At 50.0% G+C, this 18,485-nt stretch overlaps 1 protein-coding gene across 1 annotated transcript in view; it reads left to right on the top strand.

The window, feature by feature from the left end:
• The first annotated feature begins 4,890 nt into the window (after positions 1 to 4,890).
• SLC37A1 (solute carrier family 37 member 1) overlaps positions 4,891 to 18,485 on the top strand; it is a 61,188-nt gene continuing 47,593 nt past the window's right edge. Inside the window, exons 1-3 of the mRNA XM_036094366.2 lie at positions 4,891 to 5,236; positions 8,413 to 8,644; positions 18,389 to 18,470. Of these exons, the coding sequence (XP_035950259.2) occupies positions 8,589 to 8,644; positions 18,389 to 18,470 (138 nt within the window). The 5' untranslated portion in view covers positions 4,891 to 5,236; positions 8,413 to 8,588. The remainder of the gene's footprint in view (positions 5,237 to 8,412; positions 8,645 to 18,388; positions 18,471 to 18,485) is intronic.

Below are 18,485 nucleotides of genomic sequence, written 5' to 3'. Positions count from 1 at the left end.
TGCTCTTGGCCAACCCCTTGTGTGCTCCTGAGATGTTACCTCCGGCTAGTCTAGATCAGGTGACCCTCCTTTGCACCCTGTGTGTTCGCTGCTGTAACGTGTAACCGTGTTGTGATCGCTGGTTACCTGTGTGACCTATTCCCTAACCGGATGCTCTCTCTGGGGGGAGGGGGATGGAAATCACATCTGTCTTTGCCTCCTGGAGCTGCTTTGTGGCAGTGGGACTCCCTTGCCTCTTCCTCCCTCTTGGCTTGGGTCAGTGGGGGAGTGTGACTTGGGAGGTAGGACTGTTCACTCCCTGTTCCTCCCACATGGGGCCACCGCCTGACAGCAGCTACATCCCCCCCCAATCCCCGGCCTGTCCCCAGCTCTGGCCGCAGCCTCAGCTCCCTGAGTCCTAGGAGCTGCTCACTTCCCTGGCGCAGCATGCTAGCAGCCTCCTGATGTTGCTAGCCCGAGGGTGCATTCCCACACTGACCTCCCTACCCCCTGTGCCCTGCTTGACCTCTGTAGTGGCCCTGTGCCAGTCTGGTGCCCCCCCCCCAAATTCTTGTCCTTCCCGGTACCACAGAATGTGACCTTATTTGGAAATAGGGTGGTTGCAGATGTAAAGCCAAGGTCCTATTGGAGTAGGGTGTGCCCCAAATCCAATATGACCAGTGTCCTTGTAAGAGGGGAGACACAGAGACACAGACACATGGAGGGAAGTGAGCACAGACACGTGGGAGATGCAGTGTGATGGCAGATCGGAGCCATGCATCTACACGCTAAGAAAACACCAAGGATGGGGCGCCTGGGTGGCTCAGATGGTTGAGCGTCTGCCTTCGGCTCAGGTCATGATCTCAGGGTCCTGGGATCGAGTCCCGCATCGGGTTCCCTGCTCAGTGCAGAGCCTACTTCTCCCTCTCCCTCTGCCACTCCCTCTGCTTGTGCTCTTCTGTCTATCTCTCTGTCAAATAAATAAATAAAATCTTTAAAAAAAAAAAAGAAAACACCAAGGATGGCCAGCAACACCAGAACCTAAGAGAAGGGCCTGAAACAGATTCTTCCGTGGAGACTTCAGAGGGAGCACAGCCCGGCCAACACCTTGATCTCAGACTCCTGGCCTCCATAACTGTGAGACCATGAATTGCGGTTTGAAGCTACCCAGTTTGAGGTACTTTGTCACGGCAGCCCTGAGACATGAATATAAGCCCCTTCCTCACGCTCACATGAGTCTCCCTTTGAGGGGACTGGCCTATTCTTGCCACACGGCTTTGGCTCTATGAACTTTTCAAAGTCAAGGCCCCTTGTTGACTCTGAGGCCTCAGTGGCACAGGGCTGGCCCCTATCGGCAGTAAACACCTGTTGGGTAAGAACGAACGTGCCTCTCATTTGGTCTGTTCCTCTTTTACTGAAATAATGTCAAAACAAAGTTAAAGCAAGCATGGACGTTTTGGGTTAAAGCAGAGGCCCACCCAGGGCAGGTGTGTTCAGCTGACAGCCCCATGTCTGGCCCCACTGGGTTCACCCATCTGGAACCCCGGCCCTGGGCTCAATCGGTGTTAGCCTGAGGGCACACCACCTAGGGCCTAGCACACCTTGTCATGACTTTGAAACACTGGATTGGAAAAGGTCAGCTGGATTGGAATTCACTCTATTCTCACAAGAAATCTCCATATTACATGTCAATGAAAGAAAAGGAAGAGCTGTTAGATTCTTTATCATTTCAACTGTTGTAAAACTTGTGATTGTAAAAAATAGCTTTAAAGTTACCTACGGCACCTGGGTGGCTCAGTCAGTTAAGTGACCGAGTCTTGATTTCGGCTCAGGTCATGATCTCAGGGTCATGAGATTGAGCCCCCTGCATTGGGCTCTGCGCTCAGAGGGGAGTCTGCTTGAGATTTCCTCTCTCCTTCTCCCTCTGCCCCCCCACTCTCTCTCAAATAAATTAACAAAATATTTTTTAAAAATTTCTAAAAAGTTACTTAGTTGCACAGAGAAAGTGTCTCAGTGGTGATGTCCCAGCTGTTCCCTCTGCCCTGAGCTTGCATGCAGCCAACTTAACCATAAAACCTGGAATGTTCATCGAAGCAGTCGCAGGTTCTCATTTCAAAGTGTGAACTGTTTTATTTGGAAGTTTTATACAAATTTATTATCTCCCCTACTACATTTTTTTGGTGTTTCTTATAATCATATAAAAGATTAATATTTTATAAAAGATTAATATTTTAATCTTTTTGAAATTAAAAGACTGAATATTTTCAGCAAATATGCTATAGACCATCCTGGGCCCCTCTGGTTTTCCACAGTGTGCCATACAAATACTTCCTCTGAGAAAGCTTGCGTACAAGGACTGCGGCCTTCTGAGTCAGGGCATGACCCTGAGTATCTCCCCAACTACATTTAGAAATAACTAGTACCAAGTCACTATGATAAGTCAGGATAAACTGGTTTCAGCTGCCCCCAGGAAATGCAGAGCAGGCCGCCTGAGAGGACAGAAATACTTGAGCCCAGGAGGAAAGGCTGAGGTGGGGTGGGCGTCACTGTGTGAGAAAGCACACTTCCTGGAGGCGACAGCACTGTCCCGAAGCTGGGGCAGGAAGCCGCAAGAGTGGGGGCAGGCCTCATCCGGCTACTAAGGGACCAGGTCTTGTTCCTGTGGGACAACCACCGTGAGGGGTTTCATCAGGAATGACAGGATCCCAGCTGCTTTAGGAGGGCAATTTGAGGCAGTGAGTGGGTGTCTGAGGGAGAGTGGTGAAGTGGGGGGCTAGTACACACTTTTAGTGAGAGAGCAGGAGCCCTGAGTAGAACCCATGGGAGCGCCAGAGGAGGGGTGGTTTGGGGAGAGATGGGAGCCGGACGGGGCTCATTTGGGGATCACCAAGAACAGATAGTAAGGAAAGGGAGAAAGAACTGGCCCAAGGGAGAAAGAAGTTGATTGGCCTGGGGCCATCTCACTTGCCCGAGGAGGGGGCCCAGCAGGTGTCCTGTGGCTGAAACCTTGGGGCCCCCGGAGGCTGGCAGGTTTCCTTTCTGCATGGAGAACGCTTCTCAAAAGCCAAAGGGGACATTTGCATGGCTCAGTGGGTTAAGTGTCTGACTCTTGATTTCGGCTCAGGTCATGATCTCAGGGTCCTGGGATAGAGCCCCGCATAGCATCTGGCTGGGCATTCAGTGGGGAGTCTGCTTAGAATTCTCTCTCCCTCTGCCCCACCCCCCTTACCTCCCCACCCCCCAGCCCCACGCACACTCTCACAAAAAAAGAAAAAAAGCCAGAGAAGTGGTGTATTCTACACAACTCAGTGAACAGAAAAGGATAGCAGAGTGTTCTAGAAACAGAACAGGCTGCAGGGGAAACCGTGAGGCCTGGCAGGGGAGGAGGAAACCTTCTCCAGACTGGGCTGAGGGAGATGTTGGGCGGGGCAGGCTGTGTGCCCAGACCACTGTCCCGACAGACCTCTGGGCATTTACAGTGAGGCCTTGGATTGCTTTTAGCCATAAGCATTGTTTTTCTTGTTGTTGTTGTTTTGTTTTGTTTTTTATAACCAGGGGCAGCCTCCTTCCTGGAATTTCATCTGCAAAATGTGTTTTCTGCTTCAGTTTGCTCTTCCTGGGAGGTTCAGTTCTGGGACCCGGGCGCCTGGGCCCAGTTAGGATGCTCTGTGTGTGCTGTGGGTGCCTGTAGGAATATCATCGGGCCCTTCTGGGGGCTGCCCAAGGTCAGAATGGGCCCTAAGTGAGAGTGGGATTCAGAGAACAACTGTTCTGGGATGTAATGGGAACTGTCTGTGAGGGCACCAGCGAGGTGCCATGGACGCAGGTGACTGGAGCCAGACTGGCCTTCTCCAGCCTAACCGTCTGAGCTCCGTGTCATGCACACACAGGTGTGATTAAAGGCTCAATAGAGCTTATCCGTGGGCCCCTTTCCACTCAGTAGAATGCTAGTTTTATGATTCTGACCGTTGAGAAGGGGCAGTGGGAAGAAAAGCAAGTAGACCAAGGCACACCCTCTTTAGCGCTGGGCCTTCCAGGCGGCGCGTCGCTTTACTGCTTGTGGGTCAGACCCACCTTGAGGACTAAGGGCCCAGGGGGAGCTCCGTTGGCCAGTGGAGAACAAGCCAGTGATTGACCGGGAGCCCGCCGGCAGGTGCAAGAACACGAGCCGGCCGCCAAAATCCCGAGCTGGGCCCCGGGGGGTGGGGGGCGGCCTGGGGGCCCCTGCAGCCGGCGGGCGGGCAACGCCACTCGCGTGGGCCCTCCCCCCCCCCCCCGGGGCTGTTTGGGACCCTGGGCGCGCCCCGGGGCCGGGCGAGGATCGGGGGAGGGCGGGGAGGGTCGGAGGAGGGGGATGAGCCGGAGGGGGAGGGCCGAGCGGCCAGCCGCCGCCCCGGCCCCGGCGCCCCGCCGGCCGCAGGAAAGTGAAAGGGGCGGCGGGGCCGGCGGGGCCACCGCGCGCCGCCCCAGGAAGTCGCGAGCAGGAAGCGCCCGCGGCGGCCGGCTCGGGCCGCGGCGCAGGTGAGGCGCGGGGACAGGGACGGGGCGGGGAGAGCGACGCGGGGACGCTCCGCAGCGCCTGCACCCGCCGGGCCGCCGGCCTCGAGCTTTGCGGCGGCGCAGCACCTGCCGCGGCGGGCGGGTCCCTGCGCTCCGGCGTCCCCCGCGCCGCCGGCCTTTGTGCTTGGCCTGGGCCTGGGCCGGGGACTCTCGACTCCTGCCTTGCCTCGGGAGGGCCCGGCGCGGCGCGGGGACCCCGGGCGAGTGGAATCAGGGGCGAGCTGAGCGGTCCTGCGGGCGCCCCTCCCCACCCGGCCCCGGCCGCGGTGACAGCGGGGGTCCGGGGAGCCCGCGGGAGGAGCCCCGCGCATTGGCCGCCGCGCGCCGGGGACGTGGGCGTGCCGCCGAGTCCGCCTTCCCCGGGGACCGGCCGCCGGGGAGGAGCCGGCGCTGAAAGCCGTCCGGAGGCTCGGGGCGCTGGCGCTCTGGGCCTCTGGGCTGTTTGTTGCTCAGGTGGCTCCCCGGAGCTCGTGAGCCTCCCGGCCAGCACGAGCGACAGCATCCTTGTGGATCGATCGGAAAGCGCCCCACCTGCCGACCTCCAACCATCCGGCTCTTTCTTCCTCTTTCCCCCACCTTCCGGCGCTCCCCGCCCTAGCAGCCTCCCGGCCGCTCCTGGTGACCCGGTGACCCGCGGGACCGTCCGGATTTGCATTTGAACGGAGGACACCGGAAAGCTCCTTTTCCCAGCCCCCAGGTTTGCATTTCTAAAGGTGGAATTCCAAAGCCTGCCTCTCCTTCCGTCTCCTGGGGCTGGGAGCTGGCAGCTGGCAGCTGGCTGCTGGGAAGGTGCCTCCCGCCTTAGGACCAGAAATTGTGGGAAGTTGTTTGAGTTGGTACGTGTGTTAGATTTTTCTCCTAGGCTCCTTCCTTGGTCTCCCTGTAGGTCAAGACTCCAGACCTTAAGTGTCTCACCATGTAGTCTTGGACCCCCATCCGCAGGTTCTATTTTGTGCATCCCCTTTGGCGTTCAGTGTGTTGGTGGGGGAGAGGGCAGTGGTGCAGATCGAGGAGTCCTTTTTGTGTTTAAACCACAGGAAAGAGATAGTGGCCACTGTCAGTAATGTTTAATATGGAATAGAGCCTTTAAAGTACAAACCATAGAGAGTGTTTTCTCTCAAAAGGAGGTTGTATTCATTCTCTCCCTACCCCATTCTCTCCTCTGTCTTTCCAGGAAAAAGAAATAACTTTTTGGGGGGACATGCACCTCCCAGCCAACTTTGCCTTAAAATAAGATCCACTTTAGAAACTCTGTCTTTAAGTAGATCATTTAAAATCTGCACAGGGCTGCTGAGATGATTTACAGCAGCGTTCCATTCTGGGAAGACCCTTTCAGTGTTACTCGTGCCAAGACTTTCTTTCAGTCTTACTCTTGTTGGAAGAGTGCAGGGAGCTGCTCTGGGTGGTGGGTCACCCGCGGGCGGCCCGAGGGCGCGGCTTGGGAGTGTGTGTTTGTCTCGGGTCATTCCTCTTCTCGTTGCCTGGCTGGGGCTCTTTCAGAAGATGGGTATGAAAACGTGCCTGTTACGATTTTGACTGAGCTGCTCTGGGAGGAGGGAGGGAGCTGAAGTCCCTGTCTGATGGTAGAATGACACTGGATGGTGTGACTTCTCTCCTGGATCGGTGAGTCCCAGAAGCCCCTATAAAGAGCGACTAGGGAAAAAAGTATGCTTTTTATGTAATTGGGCTGTACACCCAACACAGGGTGGCAAGCAGGTGCCCCGCCTCGTTCCCCTGTGCTCTCCAGAGGACACGGGACAAGCCGGAGGAAGAGAGGGAGGACGGGGCTGAGAGAATGTTGACCTGAATTTGCCCAGTGTCCGGCCCACCGGGCAAGCTGCCTGTTCTCATCAGAAGGGAGTGCCGTGCCTCACGGCAGACCTCACAGGGCTTGGCGGGCTCTCCATGCGATTCAGTCGGTGCTTCTCGGGGGTCACTGCCCGGGTTCTGGAGGAAGGAGCCTCATTAAATTGAGCTCTTAACATCCCACGTGTAAAATCACTACCTTTATGCAGCTTAACTGCACTTCTCTGAGAATTATAGCACTTGCTTTCACCCATTTCACAGGGGAAGCCCCTGCAATTGTTTTAAAAAAGAAATTGAGATTGTCTTCCCTGCTGATTTCCAGGGCCTTCTGGATTTTTTTGTTAAATTACAGGTTTTACCAGAATTGAGGTTGGTTGATTGATTGATTCAGATGGCAATAGAATATTCCTAGACAAGCCACACCTAGTGGACTGAGGAAGAAAGTGGACTCCGACCACCCATTTTCAGACACCGAAAAACTTAAATCAAATCCTTTACTCTGAAGTCACCATCACAAAATTGTTTCTCAAAGTATATGGAGACCCAAACAGGACCCCACTCATTTTGAGCGGAGTTTTAGTAAAATATTCTTTAAATCTAGATTTTGAGCAGAAACATCTTTGAAACATTTGCGGGGATTGGTTTAACACATCTCTGGAGCCCTTGCTCTGTGCTGAGTTTGAACCTAAGTCACGGGAATGGGGCAGCCGCCTGCAGCCCGGGCTCCCTCTCTAGCTGCTATTTACAGAGCTGCTTCTACCCACCAGGCCCTGGTGCTAAGGGCTTTCCATGGATGATCTCCTTTCCTCTTCCTAAGAACCCTAAAATGTAGGTGCCTGAGGTCAGCTGCGGCAGTTGCGGGGGGGGGGGGGCGGGCAGCAGGCTGGCTGGCTGGCCGAAGCAAAGGTCTAGTTCTGGCTGGGGCGCACACGCCTCCCTGAGAGAGATGGAGGGGTCAGGGTCAGGGGTCCTGGGATGAAACGCCCCAAGGATTTTGACTTTTTTGCTAAAAGCATGCAGGGAGATCCTTGAAGAAGGCGCAGTGTGTGGAGGGGGGAGGGCTAGAATGAAGGGGGGGTGCCCAGGCTCTTAGGAATTTAGCTGGAGCCTTCCAACAGAGCTATTTGCTTTGCTTGTCTGTAACCCCAAAGAAGTTCTTTGAAGACATTAAATAAATTTCAGCAGCTTTAAATTGAGATGAATGTTTACTCAAAAGTAGCTTTTTTAAAAAAAACATCATATAACCGGTGAATTTTCAGTAAGTACTAAGACAGCACGAGCCATGCTCCTGCGTGCACCGGGTCCCGTGTTATCTAATACATTGGTCCAAAAGATTCCATGTTGCCAAGCACAGAGGATAGACTTGAGGTTGGCTTTGGGACAGGAGCCCAGGCCTCCCTGCCCATTCCTTCCTGTCTTGCTCTGCCTTCGGCCCTGACTTCGGAACGGGCTCATTTTCCACGACCTCTGAGGGACACAGGACATGAGGTATCAGGAGGCAGAAACACAGTCAGGCACCTCCCCGCAGCGGGAGATGCATTTCAGTTCAGGTGCAAGGCCACAGTGAAATGATGGGCTTGCTGACCTGCCGTCTTGCCCAGGCCTGTGTGCCTCTCTGCTAGTGTGGTTCAGCGTGGCCTGGTCCACCGCGGGTGGAGTCGAGAGTGTCCCGTTCCCTGGCATGCTCTGGTGATTGAGCACATGGTGTAACCACTGGGCACATTACTGGTTTCACATGAATATTAATATTAGTTCCGTAGAGTATTGTGGTTAAGAGTGAATGGGATGATCTGTAGATGTCTCCCAGATGGAGAGGGACTCTGGGTCTGTCTATTCATCATCAGAACACCATGTGAAATTCATGTCTGTGATTGCTGAGCAAGCCATCCCGAGGGTCGACGCTCTGCCTCTACCCAGTAGCTGTCATGGGGGGCAGTTCCCTGTTGCGCTGGAAGCCCCGCTTTGGTCTGGGTTGGCTGACACCCGCACCGCATGTCACTTCTGCCAGGGACTCCCACAGCGTTCTGTTGGGACACCTGACTTTTCCATTCCTCATTCTCCTTGTAGAGAGCCGAGCCTCTGCCCGAAGGAAGAGGGCAAGCGAGACCCAGCAGGACACCTCGACGCACCTTCCAGTCCGCGGAGCTGCAGGGGCCAGAGAGAAATACTTGGAGCCAGGGTTGATCACCTCTGCATGAAGCATCTTCTCTTGTGACCAGAGCTCCGTGGTCTGTGCGGTGTAAATGGCTCCACTCCCCCCCGGCATTCGCTTCATCATCTCATTCTCCCGGGATCAGTGGTGAGTGTTGGCTCGTCAGTCCTGTGGCCTGGTGCTGCGTGGACGTGTGGGCCCTCGCGCGCCCGATGTCATTATATAACATGCACGCGGATGCCTGGCCTCCCTGTGTGACTGTTGAATGGCTTATCAGTGGTGGCAGCTGTGACCGGGAACGTTGCTAAGTTGTCCTCTGTCTTTGGTCTTCAGTAGTTTCTATAATAATCACAGTGTCCCCAGAAAAACGACCACTGGCTACTGGAAGGATTATAAAATGGCTGTGGGGGAGATAAGTATATGAACCCTGAGCCCAGTGAGTGGCTTAGCTGGGGCAGAACTTGCTGAGAGAAAATAAAATCTAAACAAGTTAGATGCAGACCAGAACACTGCTTCCTGTTCTGAGAGCAACCTCACCTCGCATGCTCTGACAGCCCTTCTCATCGTGGGTTCAGAACTCCCACCCTCCTTAGAGGAAGAAGAGGGCGAGGGCAGGGTCTAGAACCAGCTTCTCCATCCTCGAACCCACCCTCTTAAAAGTTCCTCTTCCCTGTTGATCTCTATTGGGAAGGAATAAGTTTTCCTCTATCCTCTTAGGCTCTTTCCTTAGGGGCATGCGAATTAAACTACAAAAAAACAGATGTGATCACGTATGTAGGGGAGGTTGCTGAAAAATGTGATTCAGAGGTCTTATATGCCATCTTAATAAGGGAAAAGGAGGAGGAGAAGGGCATGTATGGAAAAACAAATGACTTTGGAAAGGTTAAATGGGCCCTTCTGGGAATAGATGGGAGATAAGATAGTGCTGTGGCAGCCTCCGTTTAGGTGTGCTGGGGATACTTCTCATTTCCAGTAAGAAGAGTCCTCTCCCCTGGTTACCCCTAGGGAGGGGTTTATGACACTTGAGTTCTTCTAGGTGGCTGTGCTTTTAGGCAGATGAGAAATTTCAGGAACTCAAATGCCTCCCACTCAAAATCGTTTCTACGTCATAGTGGCATATTCTGGATCCCTTCATCTCTGCCATGACAACCCACTTGTAGCTGTGACACCCTTATTTGTTTCTCAGGCCCCTGCTGGTTGGTGGGCACCCACAGGGCCTCAGGTGTGACCGCAGACCTCTGCCTCCCTTCCAGAGCAGTTCCCTTGTCATTTCAGGTCTAGCAGTAACCTGGCCACAAGCTTTAGACACTTATCTTTCCATCTAGTGGGTGCTGACCTTCAGTTTCCTTGTCTGTTTTGTAACTTTATTTTGATACAATTTTCAAAATCACAGAAGAAAATTGTAAGAATATCACAAAGAACTCCCTGGAATTCCTGTATGTCACAAATCCTTTCTTTCTTTCTTTCTTTCTTTGGTTGAGGCACTGGTGGGGCAGGGCGTCTCACACTTTAGTACACATGTGCATCCCCCCCCCAGAACTTGTTAAAATGCAAATGCTTACTCAGGAGGTGTGGGGTGGGGCCTGAGAGTCTGCATTTCCCAGGGCATGCAGTGCCCTGAATCCACAGACCACACTCTGGGTAGCAAGGATATAGAGTATGTGTTCCATCTCTGCCTCAGACTTGCTCTTTGACCTTTACTTTCTGGATCCCAGCTTCCTTCCCTGTTGGCTTTAACATTCCTTTGAAGGGCTTTATATCTTTTTCCCAGCAGGCCTTGCCCTTCCTAACAACATCTTGATTTCCTTTGGGGACCTGACTTCCGTCCTTTTTGTGCAGTTGTGGGACTGATGCAGGCTGGCTGCGTGGAGGTGACCCAGAGGAGGGCCCCACGGGACCAGCCAAGAAGGCCCTCGGCTTCATGCAGGATAGAAATCAGACATGAATTGAGAGGAAGTAAGAACAGAGTCTGTTAAAGATACTGAGAGAGTGTGGATCCAGACAGAGCGTTTGGGAGACTCAGAAAGGAAAGAAGAGTAAGTCTCATATTTGCTTGGGGCCTGGGGTTTTTATTGATGATGGTCTGGCGCCCACATCTCCTCAGTGATCCAGGAACAAAGACGAGTGTTCAGCTGTCCTCCAAAAGTCACTTATGCCCTGGAGCCAGGGGTCTTGGTGAGTCTGTGGTCTTGGAAAAGTTCATGACGACTCCGCCCAGTCACTCCTTAGATGTTATCTGTTGTGCTGGAAGACTCCAAAGAAATCATTAACTCCTTGACATTTACAAGGAGGACATAGTTACAAGGAGGACATAGACATGTAAGGCAGGGATGTAGGTCCTCGCAAAAATAGACGCAGGAAAAAGAGTGAGAAAAACAGTTTTTTTATGGGGTTCCTTTAGTTTCCCTATCTCAGTAGGCGGGTAAGTCTCAGGACTTTGGGGTTCATTATGGCGGCCATCAGTGGCTCCGGAGGCCCTGTTACCATGACCTTTCTCCTTAGCCCACATCCCCCAGGAAGCAGACTAGGACCCTGGGTGGGCTACGGGTCTCTCTCCTGGGATGTTGAGTCTTGAGTAGAGTAAACCTAGGGTAGAGGGACTATTGAATGCAGCTGGTCCAGCTGGGGGCCAGGGCTCAGCTAGCAGACACACCTTCACATTCTGCCTCATTTGTTTCTCCCTCCACCCTCTGTGTGTGTGCGTGTGTGTACACACACACGCACACACACACACACAGCACACACACACACACACACACACACACACACTTTTTTTTCTGAATCATTTGAGAGTCAGTTATGGGCATTATGCCCTTTTATTTCTAAATAGGTTAGTGTATTTCCTATGAATAAGGCATTCTCCTGTAACTGTGCCTGAAGGTCAGAATCAAGAAATATAACATGATGTAATACCATGATCTAATCCACAGTCCATATCCAGAAGTTATATCAGATGTCGCCTAATGTCTTGTCCAGTGTCCCCTGATCCAGGACCCCATCCAGAATCACATGTTGTCTTCAGTTGTCCTGTGAGTTTAGTCTCCTTTAATCCGAAACTGCCTCTTGGCCTTCCTTTGTCCTTCATGACCTTGACATTTTTTAAGAGTACCAGCCATTTATTTTGTAGACTGCCCCTTGTTTTGGGTGTCTAGTTAGTATTTCCTCTTGATTAGATTCAGTTAACGCTCTTTTGTCAGGAACACCACAGAAGGGAGGTAACTTCTCACTGCTGGGTGAAGGAGCTACGAACGTGGGTGCGGGAGGGGCTTGAATGGGTCAGGTGTGTTAGCTTGGAAATAACGTTATCAGGAAGCGCTGGAGAAATAGGTACATATGGTTCTGCTCGTGTGTTTGATGTGTGTGTGTGTGTGTGTGTGTGTGTGTGTGTGTTGCGTGTGGTGTGTGTGGTGTGTGTCTATGGTGTGTGTGTGATGTGTGTGATGTGTGTGTGTGTGTGTGTTGCGTGTGATGTGTGTGATGTGTGGTGTATATGTGGTGTGGTGTGTTTGTGTGTGTGATGTGTGTGTTGCGTGTGGTGTGTGTGGTGTGTGTCTATGGTGTGCGTGTGGTGTGTGTGGTGTGTGTGGTGTGTATGTGGTGTGGTGTGTGTTGTGTGCGTGTGTGTGTTGTATGCTGTCTGTGTGTGGGTTGTGTGTGTTGCATGTGGGTCACGTGCCCTACCCCCTGCCCGCTCAGAGCCCGTGGGAACAGCAACACTCCGTGGCGGTGAGCACCACGCTGCCGGATCTTGGTCTCTATGTGCCGTCTCCCATGGAGGGAGCCGGGCTGCCTTGGAGACTGGGCCGATGTCAGGGCTGGGGCAGCAGGCAAAGTAAGATGAGCCGGGAATATTTGGTACCAGAAAATGAGGAGGTGCTTGAAAATGAAGGGGCTCTCACTGGCTAAGTCTGGAGTGACTTGAGATTTAAAACAAATGATACTAGTGATGGATTAGCCCGTTGAATAAAATAACCTCGTGAGCACGCACTGCTGTAAATAAGTGTGTGCACAAGGGGGAGAAAGGAAGCCCCCCCCCCGGGGATCCCTGCTGCTGAGTAGAGCCACAGGGCCCGCCTGGCCCGCCTCCGTGTCGTGACCATCAGGAGCACACACTGGGGGAGACTGGAGGACAGGATAGCCGTGTCGGCTCCACGTATGTCCCCACAGACTGCCTATTAATTACACAGGGGAAAAAGTGTCGCTTCCCTGAGGGGCGGACAGGGGCAGAGAGCCCCTTAATCAGGTGGTCAGTGCCAACGTCACCGACATCCTGTCTCTGCTTTAGGATGCTCCGGGAAGGACTCACATCATAGCTGTGTGTGGTTTCCTTGTTCCCAAATTAAGGATGTCTTTGGACTAATTTGTATGCCAGATCCTAGTGCCCAGTTACTCTCATCTAAAGCATTTGTTTCTCCTCATTTGCATATGACTCCAATAAATAACACCCCAGCGAGGAAACAGATACTGTGCCCTGCATCGCTCAGGTTGAAGCAGGTTGCTGTTCATCTGGGGGCACGTGCGAGGTTGAAGAACATGTCTAAGGAGACCCTGCAGGTGCACACCTATCCTGGGCTGGCATTGCCGAGATGCGCTTTTGTCTTGCTAGAAACTTCGCGCTAACCCCAGCGCTGGTCTTGTCGTGCTTGTAGATGCGACCAAGGCTACCGCCAGACATAACCACAGAGTAAGCGGCACGCCGAGGAGTGAAAGGGTTCAGTAGCTCACCTGTAATTGTACATGTTTAATGTTTCCAAGCCTAAATGTGACACCGAACAAAAATACAAGTGTTGGCTTGCATTCGTGTCCTGAGGCTGCTGTAACAGCCGCCCACACGATAGAAGCTGGAAGTTAGAGACCCAGGCATCGGCGGGGCTGCGCGTCTCTGAAGGCTCCAGAGAAGGATCCCTCCTGCCTCTTCCAGCTTCTGGGGTGGCTGGCGGTCCTTGGCCTTCCTTATCTTGGCTCTGCCTCCGCAGTCACTTGGCCGGCTTCCCTGTCTGTCCCTGCATCTTCATACGGCCTTTATAGGGACGTCAGTCATTGGATTTAGGATCTCATGTGATCTGAGGTCATACATGGGTTCAGTATGGCCTCATCTTAACTAATTACATCCACAGGACTCAATTTCCAAATAAGGTCACGTTCTGAGGTTTTTGGATGGACTTGAATTTGGGGGGCACAGGGTTCAACCCAGCGCAAAATGGATAATAGAAAACAAATATCATCCACAATCCTGCTTCGTAAAGGATATAGGAAGACAGAAAATGAGGATAGAATTAATTACAAAGTGGGAAAAAGAGTCAGGAAGGTTGTGTAGGACTTTGGTCCCATAACCCCGGGTAATCACACAGAAGTAAAATGTCTGCTCGGTCTCCAGGACAGGTATATATTGACACGGCTGCTGTGGTCAGACCTTCTGGAAGGGAACAGTCAGCCTGGGCTGCTGGCTCTTCTCACCGCACCCCCCCCCCCCAAGATCCCATGTAAGCAAGATGAGAAAAGGAAGGGAGGAAGGACAGATTTGGAAATAGGGGAACTAGAGTCGGCCCTGATACCGGCTAAATAGATAGGGTTTTCCTGTTTAGGAGCCGTAGGTTCTGTCTCCAGGAAAATTCCAGTTTGCTGTGTAGGTTCACCCATTGCCCTGACTGCGGGACAGCTTCTCCCAGAGAGCCCTGCCAACCTGTAGGCAGTTACCCGCCCCAAAGAGGCTGATTCATCAAGGAAAGTTCAGTTCAGTCTGGAACCGTGTACTGCCCCCTCTGTGGCCCCTTTACTCATGGGGCGTCCCCCAGCGAGGGACAGTCAGGGGAACCTCCTTCATCCCACCGGGCCCTGTGCTGGTGAGAGCTACGTGTAGAGCTGCCCGTTAGGGAAGGAGGCAGCAGCCCGGGGAATGAACGTGGAGGCCCAGGGAAGGAGGACGGCAGCCCAGAGGTGGAGCCTGGAGGCCCAGGTGGGCCACTAAGTCCCGATAACCTAGACAGACTTTACCATCTAGGAATGCACATGTATCAGGGCCCCTGGGGCTCTTCATACATGATCTGGACACACAGAGGAGCTCTTTATTTCTGGGCTTATTTGTTCTATTTAATAAATATATTAATGCATTCAATAAGGATCAACTATTTGTACATAGAATATTCTATTTATGTCTGGTTTGAGACTAGAGAGCATGAACCCAGGGCCCATTGAAGTTGAGCCACTCTCTCAAAATCCTTAGCTGGGTGACAATGAAATTCACATTCTCCTGGTTGATAATACACCTGTGAACAGGTGTCATGTAGCATCCTCGAGGGCTCCAGATTCTTCCCTGAGACTCTGATCTGGGAGGTGCTGGGGCTGACTCAGTCCCAGAACGTTGTTCATGCTCCTTGTGGAGATTGCAGAAGGGAACCCTGTGCCCAGGTGGGGTCAGCTCAGGGTCCCCGCAGAGCTGGAGCCCTGCCTTGTGCCCTTCTGCCACCCGTACCTCCGCCGTGGGTGACTGTCCACTCGGGCGGGCACTCTGTCTGAAAGTCACTGGCCTTCTTAGGCCAGAAACAGGCAGGTTCTTTGGGGCTAAGGGCTGTGCCTCCTGAAACGAGGGGCCGGCCTTGCCTTCCTGGGGGGGCCCTGCTCTCCTCTCTTGCTACTCTTCCCGATGACCTCTTTTCTTCCCCAAGAAGTACTTTTCTAGAGAGTGGTTCAAACTTTGAGGCTGGAATGAACCTTTCTCTTCTTGCCCAAGTATCTTCTTTTCTCTAGTCTCTGATTCATTTCAGTCTTACTCTTGGGCTGCTTTTCGCATAAACCAAGAAGAGCAGCAGGGCCTTAGGCCAGGCTTTCTTATGTCATCAGCCTTGTTCATAGCGTGTCTGCGTCACTGACTTTCTCATGGAGGTCAGTGAGATATTTATATTCCTGCCTTGCATGTATCTTTCGAAAAAGTTGCACAGAAGCTAAAAGTAAAAAATAGATAGGACCTTAAATGCCCAGGATACAGGCTTACAAGAAATTTGCAGTTAATTCTCTTACAAACCAGTTAATGGTTTCTTTCTGTTTACTTTGTGAACTCTGTTCACTTCTGTGTCCCAAATTTCTCTTTGATTGTGGTTATTTTTTTTTTAAGAAGATTTAAACAGTTTCAGTTGCACAAAGCAAAAGTGGCAAAATTTTTAAATGTAGTATTATGGTGATGTTGAAAATAGGATAAATAATTGATATAGGACTGACTGAATAATACATAACCTAAGACTATTTAAAGTACAGTTATAATGTATTATTTGTTAGTTTATTTATTTATTTTAATCATGATAAGTGCACTCCTCCTTAATCCCCATCACCTAGTTCACCCATCCCCCTGCCTACTTTCCCTCTGGTAACCATCAGTGTGTTCTCTACAGTTATGAGTCAGTTTCTTGGTTTGTGTCTCTCTCTCTCTTTTTGTCTTTTTTCCCCTTTGCTCATCTGTTTTGTTTCTTAAATTCCACATATCAGTGAGATCATATGGTATTTGTCTTTCTTTGACTTTTTTCACTTAGCATAGTACTCTCTAGATCCATCCATGTCATTGCAAATGGCAAGATTTCATTCTTTTTTAGGGCTAAGTAATATTCCATTACACACACACACACACACACACACACACACACACACACACACCCCACTTCTTCTTTATCCATTCATCTCTCTGTGGATACTTGGGCTGCTTCCATTATCTTGGCTACTGTAGATAATGCTGCTATAAATGTAGGGATGCATGTATCCCTTTGAATTTGTGTTTTTGTATTTTTTGTGTAAATACCCAGTAGTGCCAATGCTGGATGGTAGGGTAGTTTTATTTTTAACTTTTTGAGGAACCTTCGTACTGTTTTCCAGAGTGGCTGCACCCAGTTTGCATTCCCACCAACAGTGTAGGAAGGTTCCCCTTTCTCCTCATCCCCGCCAACATCTATCATTTCCTGACTTATTCATTTTAAACATTCTGACAGGTATGAGGTGGTATCTCATTGTAGTTTTGATTTGCATTTCCCTGATGATGAGTGATGATGAGTATCTTCCCGCGTGTCTGTTGGCCATCTGGATGTCTTCTTTGGAGAAATGTCTATTCATGTCTTCTGCCTATTTTTAAATTGGATTGTTTGTTGTTTGGTGTTGAGTTGTATAAGTTCTTCATGTATTTTGGATACTAACCCTTTATCAGGTATGTCATTTGCAAATATCTTCTCCCATTCAGTAGGTTGTCTTTTAGTTTTATTGATTGTTTCCTTGGCTGTGCAGAAGCTTTTTATCTTGATGAAGTCCCAATAGTTTATTTTTGCTTTTATTTCCCTTGTCTCAGGAGACATATCTAGAAGGATGTTGCTATGGTCGATGTCAGAGAAAGTACTGCATGTGCTCTCTTCAAGGATTTTTATCTCTTCAGACCAATATTTCTCATGAATATAGATGTGAAAGTCCTCAACAAAATATTAGCAAACCAAGTCCAACAATATATCAGAAAAATCATGTATCACAATCAGGTGGGATTTATTCCTGGGATGTAAGGGTGGCTCAATATTCAAAACAATCAACATGATATGTAATATCAATAAGAGAAAATATACAAACCTTATGATCATTTCAGTAGACGCAGAAAAATCATTTGACAAAGTACAACACCCATTCATAATAAAAACCCTCAACAAAGTAGGTCTAGAGGGAACATACCTCAACATAATAAAGGCCTTATATGAAAAACCCACAGCAAACATCATACTCAATGAGGAAAAACTGAGAGCTTTTCCCCTAAGGTCAGGAACAAGACAAGGATGTCCATTCTTACCACTGTTACTCTACATAGTACTGGAAGTCTTAGCCTCAGCAATCAGATAACAAAAAGAAATAAGAGGCATCCAAATTGGTAAGGAAGAAGTAAAGCTCTCTCTATTTGCAGATGACATGATACTCTGTATAGAAAACCTGAAAAGACTCTACCAAAAAAACTGCTAGAACTGATACATGAATTCAGTAAAGTCACAGGGTATAAAATTAACAGTCAGAAATCTGTTGCATTTCTATACAATAATAATGAAGCAGCAGGAAGTGAAATTAAGGAAACAATCCCATTTACAATTGTACCAAAACCAATAAAATATCTAGGAATAAACTGAACCAAAGAGGTGAAAGACCTATACTCTGAAAACTATAAAACCCTGGTAAAAGAAATTGAAGATGACACAAAGAAATGGAAAGACATTCCATGCTCATGGATTGGGAGAACAAATATTGTTAAAATGTCCACACTACCCAAAGCAATCTATAGATTCAATGCAATCCCTATCAAAATACCAACAACATTTTTCACAGAACTAGAACAAACAATCCTAAAATGTGTGTGGAACCACAAAACCCCCCAAATAGCCAGAGCAGTCTTGAAAAAGAAAAACAAAACTGGAGGTATCACAATCCAAGATTTCAAGATACACTACAGAAGCTGTAGTAATCAGAACAGCATGGTACCGGCACAAAATAGACACATAGATCAATGGAACGGAATAGAGAACCCAGAAATGGACCCACAACTCTATGGTCATCTAATCTTCAACAAAGGAGGCAAGAATATGCAACAAGAAAAAGACAGTCTCTTCAACAGATGGTGTTGGGAAAACTGGACAGCCACATGCAAAAGAATGAAAGTGGACCGCTTTCTTACACCATACACAAAAATAAACTCAAAATGGATGAAAGACCTAAATGTGAGACCTGACACCATAAAAATCCTGGAAGAGGGCACAAGCAGTAAATTCTCTGGACATCGGCCCTGGCAACATTTTCTGGATATGTCTCCAGAGGCAAGGGAAATATAACGTATTCTTACTGCATCTTATATTATTTTATGTCATCCCCTACCTCTGTTTTGTGTTTCAGGTACAGAGCCTTCATTTTTATTTTGACATTTTTGCTGTATGCAAGTTTCCACTTATCCCGAAAGCCTATCAGCATAGTTAAGGTAAGAAATCATAAA

Source organism: Halichoerus grypus, chromosome 1, assembly GCF_964656455.1.
Source record: "Halichoerus grypus chromosome 1, mHalGry1.hap1.1, whole genome shotgun sequence".
Lineage (NCBI taxonomy): Eukaryota > Metazoa > Chordata > Mammalia > Carnivora > Phocidae > Halichoerus > Halichoerus grypus.
This window is presented reverse-complemented; position numbering and strand designations above follow the sequence as displayed.